This window comes from Ursus arctos, unplaced genomic scaffold (genome assembly GCF_023065955.2).
Source record: "Ursus arctos isolate Adak ecotype North America unplaced genomic scaffold, UrsArc2.0 scaffold_5, whole genome shotgun sequence".
Classification (NCBI taxonomy): Eukaryota; Metazoa; Chordata; class Mammalia; order Carnivora; family Ursidae; genus Ursus; species Ursus arctos.
Genome location: NW_026623067.1, coordinates 26,366,106 through 26,378,609, shown reverse-complemented (window position 1 = coordinate 26,378,609; position 12,504 = coordinate 26,366,106). Strand labels below are relative to the sequence as shown.

General features: G+C 50.7%; 1 protein-coding gene across 1 annotated transcript in view; it reads left to right on the top strand.

The window, feature by feature from the left end:
* The window catches only part of MARCHF3 (membrane associated ring-CH-type finger 3), a 135,611-nt gene extending 123,320 nt beyond the window's left edge, over positions 1–12,291 (top strand). The window contains exons 4-5 of the mRNA XM_026507869.4: positions 4,734–4,943; positions 11,368–12,291. Coding sequence (XP_026363654.1) covers positions 4,734–4,943; positions 11,368–11,526 — 369 coding nt within the window. The 3' untranslated portion in view covers positions 11,527–12,291. The remainder of the gene's footprint in view (positions 1–4,733; positions 4,944–11,367) is intronic.
* The last annotated feature ends 213 nt before the right edge of the window (positions 12,292–12,504 follow it).

Here is a 12,504-nt window from a genome sequence, read left to right as displayed (position 1 = left end):
TGATGATAGAAGAGATTATTTTGGAGCTAGACAACATGGATCAAAGCCAAGGTCAATCTTTTACAAGTCATTTGACTTCTCTGTGCCTCAGTTGCCCTATCTATAAAACACTGGTGATAATAATGGTGCCTCTTTCAAAGGTTATTGACGAGTAAGTCCGTTACTTCACGTAGCATAAAGACAGTGCTTTGCATATCGTAACGCGTGAGTAAGCGGAAGCTCCCGTCACTGACTGAACGTTGTAAATGCCGAATGTGCGAGATGCCAGTGAGGAAGCATCCACCCAGGGTCAGGTGGCAAGACGGACACACAAACCAACCTGCCACTCTGTCACAGCCTGCTCTGTATTACATATTTGGGAAATGAAGACGCTGCTACAGAACAGATTCAATACTCTACGTATGATACGTATCATAAGTATAAGTGATTAGAGCGGCACAAGACAGCAAAAAGTCAAATTGAACAATAATTGAGATCAACCTTTTGTCTATTGTAAATGAGGCCAAAATGTCTCTGAGATTAAATGCCCAGACATTACACCTCATTGTGATGTGGTAAAAGAATTAACATACAACAGAATAGTAGCCTAAGAATATTTTTTTAAATTACCACGATAACGTCCTGGCCAGCCAGTCCTTCAGCTACCTGATGAGCCAGTAAAACAGCAGGACTTACTGTAGCCCACCTAGCTGGAAACTTGCCAGAAATCTAGTGCACACACGCACACACACACGTGCCATTTGGTGCAGAAAGAAAATGGAAATATGGAAAGCAAGGAACAGCAAAGTGAGGCTGGTTTGAATCCCACCCCAACCCCCCACTTGCCGTCTGTCCTTAGGTGAGTCAGCAAACTCTCTTCTCCCCGTGTCTGCATCTGTAAAGTGGGGATAATGTGAGCATATGCTCCACAGCGTTACTGCGAGGCCTCAATGAGACGGTGCGTAATTAACTCGGCTTTCTAGCACCGAGCTTGCCCCCGCCATAGTGCAGCACTATTTTTTTCTCCTCGCTCTAGTTCACAAAGCACTAGCTGGACATCTCCCTCCCTGACTCCCTCTTCTCTCCCTATCTCTCACTCAGTGCCCCTCTCCCTCTCTCCCTCCCGATGTTTCCTACACAGCTAATAAATATATATCTGTTTACATGGGTAATCCATGTTCATTTGAGAAGAGCAAGAAAATACATACAAAGCAAAAAAAAAATTAAAGACCACTCATGATTCCACCACCAACAGTGGCTGCTGTTTTGCTAGGAATCCTTCTGGTCTTTGTCTATGTAAATCCACTCCGTCTACGTCGGTGTAAATGTCTATGTGTTTGTAAATATAACATTACCGATACAGGATCATAGTATACATTCTGTCCAGTAAACTCTCCTCCTGCCCAGCAATGTATCACGGCAGTCAATATAAAACGTGCAGTAGCCTTTGAAATTACTCTATGGCGGTCTAAGTAAGTTCTGTCATTTATTTAGACAGTCCCTTCTTGCTAGAAATTTGAGGTGTAATCAAATTTCCTCTGTTATAAACTCTGCTTGTGTAAATATCCCATAGCAACCTCATTGGATACTCTGGCAGACATTCTTATCAGAGAACAGAGAGCAGTTTTTTTATTCATCAACAGGTCTTACCAGTGGTTTTGTTCATGGGACCTGCATTGGTGTAAGAGATCAAGAACACTCGGGGTTCTGAAGAAGTCACAGACTTTAACATAATACTACTTATTTAAAGAACTTCATACCTGGGGCACCTGGCCGGCTCAGCCGGTAGAGCGTGCGACTACTGATCTCAGGGTTGTGAGTTCAAGACCCACACTGGGTACAGAGCTTTACTTTAAAAACAAACAAACAAAAAAACCACAAACAAACAAACAACTTCATACCTAAATATGACCCAGCAGTAAATAGTAAATAACATAAAGAGTAAGCTAAAAATATATATAGAGAGAGAGAGTTAATAATGTGCAGAATCCAGATATTAGATGATCATGTACATATAAAAAAGGCCTGGAAATTTTTCTGAAACGTAGATCAAAGAACCATTAGAAAATGAGAAACTGGGAACCAGTAGTAATACTAATCTCACTTTTGTGATTTATCTTACACTCGATGGAGATAACCAATGATTTATAATTACCTCCTTCCACACCTGAGTCATTTCATTGGGTAATGTCAAGGGCCACATAGATAAGTAAAATACTAAATTAATTTTCATAAAATGTATTCGGAATTCTCCAGCAGAAGGAACTGGGGGTAGTCTTTGCAGGGAGGTCCGCTTCTCTGCGCACATCTGTTGCCTATTTATTGAGAATCTACTATGTCCCAGCCAGTGAGGATGCAGAAAAGCAGGCCAGGCTTCCAGATCTGCTTCCAGGGAAAATCTGCAAGAGGAATCAGGTTGCCGCAATTCGGGCAACATTGTTTAAGGAGCTGGATTTCTGAATGCCTTGCAATTTTAGTATTTTTCAGATATTTTACAGATAGGACATCTGAGCAAGAGTAGAGAAATCCAAGTCCTCTCCTCACTGTGACCCCTAAGTCACCTGAAGCAATCATTAACCTTGCTGAGCCTCCATAAAATTAGGAGAATCACGTCCAATTCCTACTCTCCACCTCGTAGCGATAGTCCCAGTATTTAGGCAAGGAAGTGTTATTAATAAGAGCTCGCTGAATTCCTTGAAGCCACTGAGATGTGTGCGGTAACAGGACGATGCGTGGCAGGGTCGATATCCTTTTGCACTTGATCACTTAGGCATTTCTGTGAAATTTTTATAATGCTGTATATCTATTCAGAGCAAGTCGTCTCCCCATGATCTATCTACTCGCGTCCATTTTTGCGCTGAGGTTGACATCCTTCAGCATCGCCGCACACGTGTAAGGTGGACGGTCCCTGGAAAGTGGTGTGCGGGGCACTGTGGGTCATTTAACGTTCGCCTCGGCCAAACACTCAAGGCAGGGCACCTCCCGGGAAACCTCATCCGTGCCTTTTCCCTCCCGCCTCTTCTGCTCACTCCCTGGGGCTTTTGCTGGCCCTTCCGCCGCTCTGTCCTCACCTCACTTGCCCTTTCCGCGGCTCTTCTGTCTCTTCCTCCTGCCCTTGAACATGGTCTGCCCTTCACCCTCCACTGCGCACCACCCACTCCTGTGTCCCCTCTCATGCTCCTTTCCCTCCCACCAATGCTCGTCTGGAAGTCGCAGCTTGGAGTGTCTGCTCAGCATCCCATAATGCTCCCATTCGGGGGCCAGCCCACGGCACCTTGAAGCCCCCCTTTGTTTATGGGATGAGATGGAAGGCAGACTCCACCAGCGTCTCTTCCCACCCCAACAACTGTGCTTGAGCCCCTCCTCTGGACCCTTGGGCCTCGGCTAGTACCACATGGGGTAGCGAGATGGCAGGATTCGGAGACATGTTCCAGTGCTAATGTGAAGAAAAGCCCCCAGGCCTCGTTACCGTTACGCACCAACACCAATATGTAAGCATGACTCTTCCTGGATTGGATTATGGAAAACATTTCAGCACGCATTCAACAATTCCCTAAGTGGGAGCACAGCAACTCTGTTCCCATCCTGTAGGAATTCTCACGGCTGGTTTTTCAACAAGCACAAAGTTTTTACCACCCTTTTTGGGCTGGTTCAGACCCCGAATTGGGCAGCACAATTAAGATATCAGGGACCATCCTAAGAAGGTTCAGGACACAAGGAGGGGCATTACCGAGTTCATGGGGTCACATGAGTCTCACTCTGTGGGGGATCCCCAAACCACCCTTAGGCTCTTATGATTGACTAGAAGGCCTCACAGGAATCAGAAAAGCTCTTTTCCTCATGGTTACAGTTTATTACAGCAGAAGAATACCAATTAAAATCAGCAGAGGGAGAGGGTCCATGGGGCAAAGTCCAGGAGAAACCAGGCACAAGCTCCCAGGTGTGCCCTCCCAGTAATGTCACACCGATCTGCTTAATCTTTCCAGCAACGATTTGTGACACACAAAGCATTATCACCCCAAGCCTTGGTGTCTGGGCTGTTTATTGGGGTCAGTCACATAGGCACGAAGCGCCTGCAGGACTGCCCTGGGCTCCTCAGAATCCAGGCCCCCCTCACAGCGAAGAGGTGTTCAACATAAATCACATTGTTGGCATAAACGATTTCATTATACTCTTACCATATGGCCCAAGGCCTCAGGCACGCAAAGACATTAGTAAAAGGCAGAATATCGCAGGGGCTCAGAGCTCCTCTCTACAGAGCCAATCTTGAAAATGGGTCTTTCTGGGGAACAGGCACGATTTGAGCAACCCAGGCGTGCTGAGTTGACCCCCGCCTGCAGACATTCCCAGGGTCAAGATACTGGAAGCCTTTGGCCACACCACAGCACTTCTCGGATCTCAACTATTACCTTCCGGAAATAATACCCTCTCTATCTTCCTGTAGGGTCAGTGTTCAAAATAATAACCACTGAACTGTTTTCAAAAACAGCAGGCCACCTACAGCAAAGACACTTTTTAAAGTTCCTATTTTTATCATCATCACTGTTGTCATGTTAAATTATTATCCATAACCCCCATTCCCCGGGGAGGCGAGATACGGAAATGAGCCCCTAATGCTTCCTTGTGATCTCAGGTCAGAAGCGCCCGTGTCCAGTTTCGGAAGACAGAGACACCCTCGAGAGTGGTGTGTCTCCACTCCACCCCGGCCTCTAACTGTGACCTTGCTTTTCTCTGTCTCCCCCTGTCCCCGGCAGTGGCTCCGAAACCCAGGCCCCCAGCACGAGAAGCGGACTCTGTTTGGAGACATGGTGTGCTTCTTGTTCATCACGCCGCTGGCCACCATCTCGGGCTGGCTCTGCCTGCGGGGCGCCGTGGACCACCTGCACTTTAGTAGTCGGCTGGAGGCCGTCGGACTGATTGCACTCACTGTGGCACTCTTCACTATTTACCTCTTTTGGACACTCGTAAGTACGGCCCGTGGCCCCGGGGCTCGGAGCCGCTGGAGCTGGCAGCCCCACTTGCCCCGTAGCAGACAGATCTGCGGGGGTTTATCACCGCGCGCGTGTGCTTGTGTATGCGCGTGCCTGGGTGTGTGTCCGTGTCAGTGTGCTGCTGGGAAGAGCAGATCCAGGAAAGAAAAAGCCCCAGCTTCCGAGAGCCCATCAGTCAAAGACACACACCCTAGACACTTAGCCTCGTCCAGGGTTCTAGGGCGCCGTGCACGGTGAGGCGGGCGTGTTCTTTCTCTGGCTTAGGGTTCTCACTCTTGCCGGGGTTGCACCGTGTTATGAATGATGGGCTTGGCCGCTGTGGCTGTCACTGCCTGTGCAGATCATGAATCCCCTGCTGCCCTTTGCTTCTTGCTCCCTGACACAGCCTGAAGTCTTTGTTGGACCTGGAGCTGCCGTTCGCCTGATGATTATTCCGTGTGTTGGGCTATTGACTCCGCTGCCCATAAAAACGCTCATTTATCTGGCGAGAAGCCTCCACCAAAGAAACCCATTTCCCAATAAGCATGCCTGCTGTATACGAGGAGGAATTCTTAAACACGTCTGTTTTTTTCATTCACTTAACTCCTGAAGAGAGTTGAGTGCTTGGGCGGCAGTTGGCACAGCACTGATCTCACTCTTTATGTTTCCCTCTGGGACCTGCGGGGAAGAACGTCACTACCCTCCAGACTCGTTTCAGAAACCGGGCGCCCCGCTTCCTGGCATGATTCTGCTGTGCCTGCTCATTCCTAATCTGAGCACGTTCCACGGTTACTTAATAGGTGTTTCCTGTCCAGAGCGTACCATTCTCTCATCCCACAGCACAGCGTCAGCATGTGGAAGCTTCTAGCGCTCACTCGCACTTGCCCCTTTGCTCTGGCTTCCAAACCCTGTCCCACCAGCTGCCACTCCTGCCGGGCCTACCATAGCGCCCCCCACCCAAGCTCATTTCCCTCTTGTTTGTCCTGTGACTGTGCAGCTCAGTACCTCCCCTCGGGGCAGGGGCCGGGGGGGGGGGAGGGGTGTCGTTCAGGGGGTAGGTAGAGGAACACGTCAGTCTCAGTAAGAGGGACATGGCTCGAGCCTTGGTAAAGACGGAGCATTCTGATGCTTGAACGCTCTCCAAGTCCCCTGGGGAATTTAGGCAGTCTGCTCCCAGCCTCACGACGCCCCCACCACCAGCACAAGTATGACATCCTCCTTTAAAAGTCTGTGCTGCCCAAGTGCGTCCTGATTCACTGTGAATCAAGCGACGAAGCGGACTCAGAAGTCACAAGGCCATGGGAATGAGAAGAGGGTTAGAATAAGAAATCAAATCCTCCTTAGTACTAACTCCCCATTAACTGCACCAGTTTGGAAAAGTCAGTCCACGTCTCTGGGCCTCAGCATCCTCATCCGTAAAGTGGGGATGACAGGAATGCCTATGCCGCAGGCTCCCTGCTGCTTAGGGACAGAAAGGACAGAGCACCCGAGGAAAGTTCTCTGGAAAATAACCGTCAGTTCTTACCATGCTTACAGGTTTGCTAGTCTGCGATTTTTCTTACATGCGTGGAGGGTGGCTGAAGATGTAGACCTAGTTATTGGGCTTCCAAACCAATTTAAGGCCTTTTGGAAAACCTGCTTTGTAAAGCATATGCTCACCTATTACGAAAGAGGAAAAGGAGGCCAGGGGAGGAAGAAAGGGAAAGATTTCGTGGGGGAAAGCGGATGTGACTCTGTTTCATCACCCATCTCAGATAAAAGGCGGCTTGGGTGGGAAGGGTGCCTGGAGTGGGCTCTTGCAGGAGAGTGACAACATACTTCACTCTGGAAACCTTCCCAAGAGGCTGTGAAAAGCACACGCATTAGAACCCAAAGGCCCTGTGGTCGGACCCAAGATTTAACATCCTAAGAGCTGGGTCTCTCTAAACAGGGTACTTAACCTCTCTGATCAGCCTTCCCCTTATACAAAAAGTGGCGGAACAGTGACAGCCCCTGGGTCACTGGGCTACCGTAAGGACCAGGTGGGGGACCTTCGGCAATATTCATCAGAGCACCCAGAACAGGCATGGGGCTTTCTTCCTCTGGACGCCCAGCCGGCTGCAAGACACAGAGCAGCTGGAGGGAAGGGAGGGCGTTCTCCCCTCTGAGTGGTGTGGAAACCGGGCTGCGGCGCCCCTGAAACAGAGGTTACTGAATCCGGGCAGCTCCCTCCCAGATAAATGCTGTACTGAGCCGCCCTGGCAGGAGCCGTAACTCAGGAGCTGACAGCACTTGGAAAGTGCCCTCCGGCAGAAACCCATTGTAAACAAGCTGTCAGGCTTCCGGAGAATATGCTGTGAAAATGTCTTAGATAAACAAACACCGTGTCAGTCCCAGCCCGGCTGCCGCTTGGAGGAGCCTTCCTGGCAGGGCCTTGCCGGCGCTGGGAACGGGGACACATGGCCCCGCCGCCGCCGCCTCATCGCGCCTCTGCAGTCCGTGTCCGGCCCTGCCGCCACTCGGGGAGCTGGGCCTTCTGGAACCTGCCATGTAGAAGCCTGCATCGGGGACCCAGGAGGCCGGGGTGCCAGCGATCTGCTCCGTGAGCCCGGGGAGCGCTGCCCTGCAAACATCACTGCCCATGTCACAGACCGTTTGAGGTCCAAGGAGAGACATCAACTGAGTCCACGCTCGGGGTCAAGAAGTCACCCAGGGTGGCACTTAGAAATAGCCGCACGCGGACAGGTGGGGGACCCGGGCTGCCATGCTGCAGGGACCCGCGGGGAGCCCCTGAGTTCCCCACGTCACTGAGGCTGCAACCAGCACCCAGCGCGGCACTGGTGAAGGCCCGGAATGGAATGAACGAGCCATCTGTTTCCTCTGGCTGACTCCCAGCCCCCTGGGTAGTCATCTGAATTCTCCTTAGACAGTCGGGACACCTCCGGGAGGACACTGCCCAACAAAGGTCACCGTGTGCACGCCGGCTGAGCCACCGCCCCCACGGCCCACGGCGGCCTGACGGTGCTGAGGGTGACCTGTGCCCGTCCTCCGCGGCCCATTTGCTCACACACGGCCCGCCTGCTTGGTGCAGCTGGGGATCAGGGGGCTGGGCCGTTTCTGGGAAGACGACTAACAAGGCCCTCGCCCCGTCTGTAGGCCTCGATCACGCCATAACCTCCAGAGAGAAAGGGCAGAATACAAAATGGGGACTGAGATTTCCCACACCCTGCCGTGACCTCCCAGCAGACCTTGGGCCACCGCCTGTCACCTCCCTGAGTGGGAGAGGTAGATGCTAATGTGATCCTTCCTTGCCCCGGCCGCGTGACCACAGCTCTTTGTAGGATCTTGCCCACGACAGGTTGATATCCCTTGGTTGAAGGAATGAATACCTCCAGAAATCCATCCCAAAAGAAGTATTTTTAGAATAGTGGCCCTGTGCTCTTTCTTCCTCTTCTCTCCGTAACACAGACATTTAAGGGGCGCGTGGGTGGCTCAGTAGGTTAGGCATCCAGCTCTTGATTTCGGCTCAGGTCCTGATCTCAGGGTCATGAGATGGAGCCCCATGTTGGGCTCCGTGCTGGCTGTGGAGCCTGCTTCAGATTCTCTCTCTCTCTCTCTCTCTCTCTCTCTCTCTCTCTGCTTCCTCCCCCGGGGACATTTAAGAAATATCTAAACGAAGTTCCCAGTGTTACGGAAGTCATAGCTTCTTCTTGGTTTGTTGTTTATTCTCCCCTCGCTGCCTCTTTATTCCTCTAGGTCAAACCTCCTTTTTTTCCTATTCTGTTCCACTGCGGGAAGGGACTGTCTTGGAGCTCCTGGCCCAGGCTCAGCATTAGCCCAGAGCATTTGCAAACCCAAGGTCCCGTCTGCATTATGCCCAAGTTCCTGGATTTTCCCCTACCAGGAGTCCTCCTCATCCAATGCTTTCTTCTTATTGATTGGATTTGCTTGCAGACTGTGATGGTTAACGGCAATTAAGACAGAGGAATGCATAATATCTCGTTCGTTTGTCTCAACAAGCGGGCTGATTTCTGCCCCTCCTGGCCAAGGAACCAGGAGCCCAGCTCTGTCACTGACTCCCTGGGTTCCCTGCAGCAGTGCTCCTCAGGCTCGAACGGATCTGTGAGTCACCTGGGGAGCTTGTTAAAATGCACGCTCTGATTCCTTCAGTCTGGGTGGAGCCCAAAATTCTGATGTTCTAACAAGCTCCCAGGTGATACAGCCTGCTGCTGACCCCCGGCCACACTGAAAGCAAGGGAAATAGCGCCTTTTTTCTCTTGTCCTCCAGTTCCCCTGTGTCTAAGAAGGAGCATCACACAATCGTCTTCTTTTCCATATTTAATGCATCAAAAATAACAGGTCAACAACACTACGGTGTGTGAGGCACGGTGCTAAGTGCTCCTGTGCGCTCTCAGACATCACTCTTCACGTTTTGCCGACAAGGAAACTGACGCTTGGGGGTGGCAAGCAACCCTCCCAATGTCACGGAGCCACTAGGCAGAGAATGGGGATCCAGGCCTGGGGAGCCTGGCCCGAGAGCGCTGGGAAGGCGCCACCTGCACGCACCCGCAGTGACTTCTCGGCTTACCAGGGTCCAGCACGCACAGCTCCTTAACGTACAGATGAAGGGTCTCTTGATTTGAAACCCAGCTTTCCTATAGTATCTCCAGATTCCAGTCTTTTTGGACTGCCAAAGCTCCTCACGAGTACGAGTCTGCCTTCTCCTCTCTCCCTGCTCTTGGCCCCGAGCAGCGGGCTTTCCCACCTGCGTCTCCCACACTCAGGAAGGAGCACCACGCAGCAGCAGGGATACGTGCATGAGAATCAAGCTTGGAAAAAACAAAAAAAGAAAACAACCCAAACCTGATCCACTTTGGCATGTTCAGGGCCTTTTGGAGAAAAGCACATCTGTGTGAGTTTAAAAGCTTATATTTTCATACCCAAATCTCTCTGGCACTCGGCCTGTGGCATCTGCTTTCTAGCCTTGGAAACTTAAGCGAGCGGCCTTGGATTTCATGATCCTGCCAGAGGACCAGTAAAGCCCTTTCTGATCCAGGGCCTGTGCTCTCCTCTGCTTCCAGAAACGCTGAAATCCAACCGTGGGGTAACCCCTCTCTCTGACCACCACGGACCCTGTCCTGGGTTCAGCCCAATGCACCCACCCCAGACGATCAAATAGCCCATCCTGGGTCATCTGTCAGCCTGAGCTCACAGGCACCTTCCTTCCCAGCACCTACCTACTCATCTGAATGTTCTCAAACAGGAACCTTCCCCCATTTTTAAAGAGAGTCCATGCATCTTCAGAAGTACCGACTCTGAATTTCCCGGGCAGTCCATCCAGGCCAGACGCCAGCCTTCTCCAAAACGAACCACAGATGTGTCTCATTCCAGGATATTTACATGGGAAGCAAGTACTTTTCGGCACAGTTACGCCACGATTGGCCATCAGTTTACTGCTCATGGTGTTGTATATTATAGAAGAGAGTCTTAAATCTGAAGCAGGGTTGCAATCAGAAAGCGTAGGGCATCAATTCACTCAGCAAACTCCTCCGAGCAACTTCCTAAGCGCCAGGCACGTGATAGGTGCTAGGCATGCGGTGATGAATACAGCCCAAGCCCTGCTGCCGAGATGCTCGGGGAGCAGGGAGAGAGAGACATAAATACACTGATGCACGGAGCACTTGATGCCATGCTGAGGTAGGCACGAGCCATGCAGGTGCCCAGGGAAGTGGACCCTACCCAGGCTGAGCTGAGGAAGAATTTATCCGGGGACTTGGTGCCCACGACGAAGCTTCCCCCACTGGAAGCCATAGAACGCCGGAGCTACAGGTAGTCGGGGGTCACCTATAGGGGCCAACTGGTACAGTTGTAAGAGTTGTGCATGGCACAGTCCGAAGGGTACCCTTCCTGTCATAGTCAGTCTGAATGTTGAATTGTGCAGTGTCCAACCTGCAGGAGGGGACATGATACCCAAGCATCCCTCTCATTTAACAGAGAGAAAGCTGAGGACCAGAAAGACACACGGCCCAGGTCCCACCCCCGAGGCGAGAGCTAGAGCTGCACCCACTCTGCCCGGCTGTCTATAGCCAGCCTGCTTCACAACTGATGCTTTGGGGCCCAAATGCTACTATCCGCAAACTAAATCCGGCCTCTGAAGGAACCTCATTTCCTATTCATGTCCTAATTGTTTCCACTCTGAGGAGGAAGGAAGGAGGCTGCCCCGGGAGCCCTGCCCGTGTTCACACGGGGGTGTTCTCTGGTTGGTGCCGATCTCCCAACACTCAGCTGCGGGCCAGCGCAGTGTGGCCCCGGGGGGCTCGTCTCGCTGTACTGCCACCAGCTGTTCGGAGCTGTTGTCAGTGACCTGTTTGTTTCTTGGATTGATTATCGGCTTCTGCTGACCTGAAACCTTCCCTTCTGTTCCCTCTCCTGACCCCAGGTGTCATTTAGGTACCACTGTCGATTGTACAACGAATGGCGTCGGACCAATCAGAGAGTGATTCTCCTCATCCCAAAGTCTGTCAGCGTCCCTTCTAACCAGCAGTCCCTGCTGGGCCTCCACTCTGTCAAGAGGAACTCAAAGGAGACCATTGTCTGACATCCGTGTGGCTGGTTGGTTGACTCGTTTGGGGTTCCGGAAGTTTCTGCACTGGGGCCATGCACTGAGCCACCCCCAAACCCTTCCTGAAGCCGTGGGTCTCGGGACATCTGGAGTCGTGGGAGCACTGCGCCCCTAGCACCGGACTCGCCCCAAAGAACACAAAAGCCGTTTCACTTGGAATCATGGATGCTGCAATCACGTGATACTCGCTGAGCTGCCAGACATGCTTACCGAGCAGATACTATATGGAGTTTCCCGAACACCTGTTTAACAGAGGAGGAAGATGCAATTCAATGCTTCCTTTTTTATTACTATTTCAAATATATATATATATATATATAGATATATATTAAAGTCAGATGATAATCACCATGGAAAAGCCGATGTTAAAACTGGTTTCTTGGTTTGGACGCGGCTGGTTTTGGGTGAGCGTATTTGTTTCCCGGTTTCTACTGTAGATTCTTTGGGGTAATTTGATAACCTGAGTGGTCTTTTTTCATCTCCTTCTTCACTCTTACTCAAGGGGACAGCGTAACAACTGCAGAACAAGGCATATCTGAAGGACATTTTGTACTAAACTTCATTTATTCCGTTTTTAAAGGGTGGGGGATGGCGTGGCGACTCTCCCGACAGTGGGCTGTTTATTTAAATTTCATTAGGAGAAAAAAATTATGGTGAGAAGCACGCTCCTTTCAACTTGTTTGGTACTGCCGGCTGATAAAAACTATTTTCTAATAATAAATATCCAGTGTGTGAAAGACAAACCCCATTGATTGCAATATTCTTTTTTTTTTTTTTTTGAAATTATAACACCGGTGAAATTCCCCCAAAGTAGATTTTTAAAAGAAAAAAAAAAAGAGCAAGTGAAAAGGTTGGTGTTCTTACTCCCATCCCATGTAGTTCATGTCTTAATTCTGCATTTGCAAGGAACCAGAGGATCATTAGACATTTCTAGGAACCCTGGACCTGTTTTGC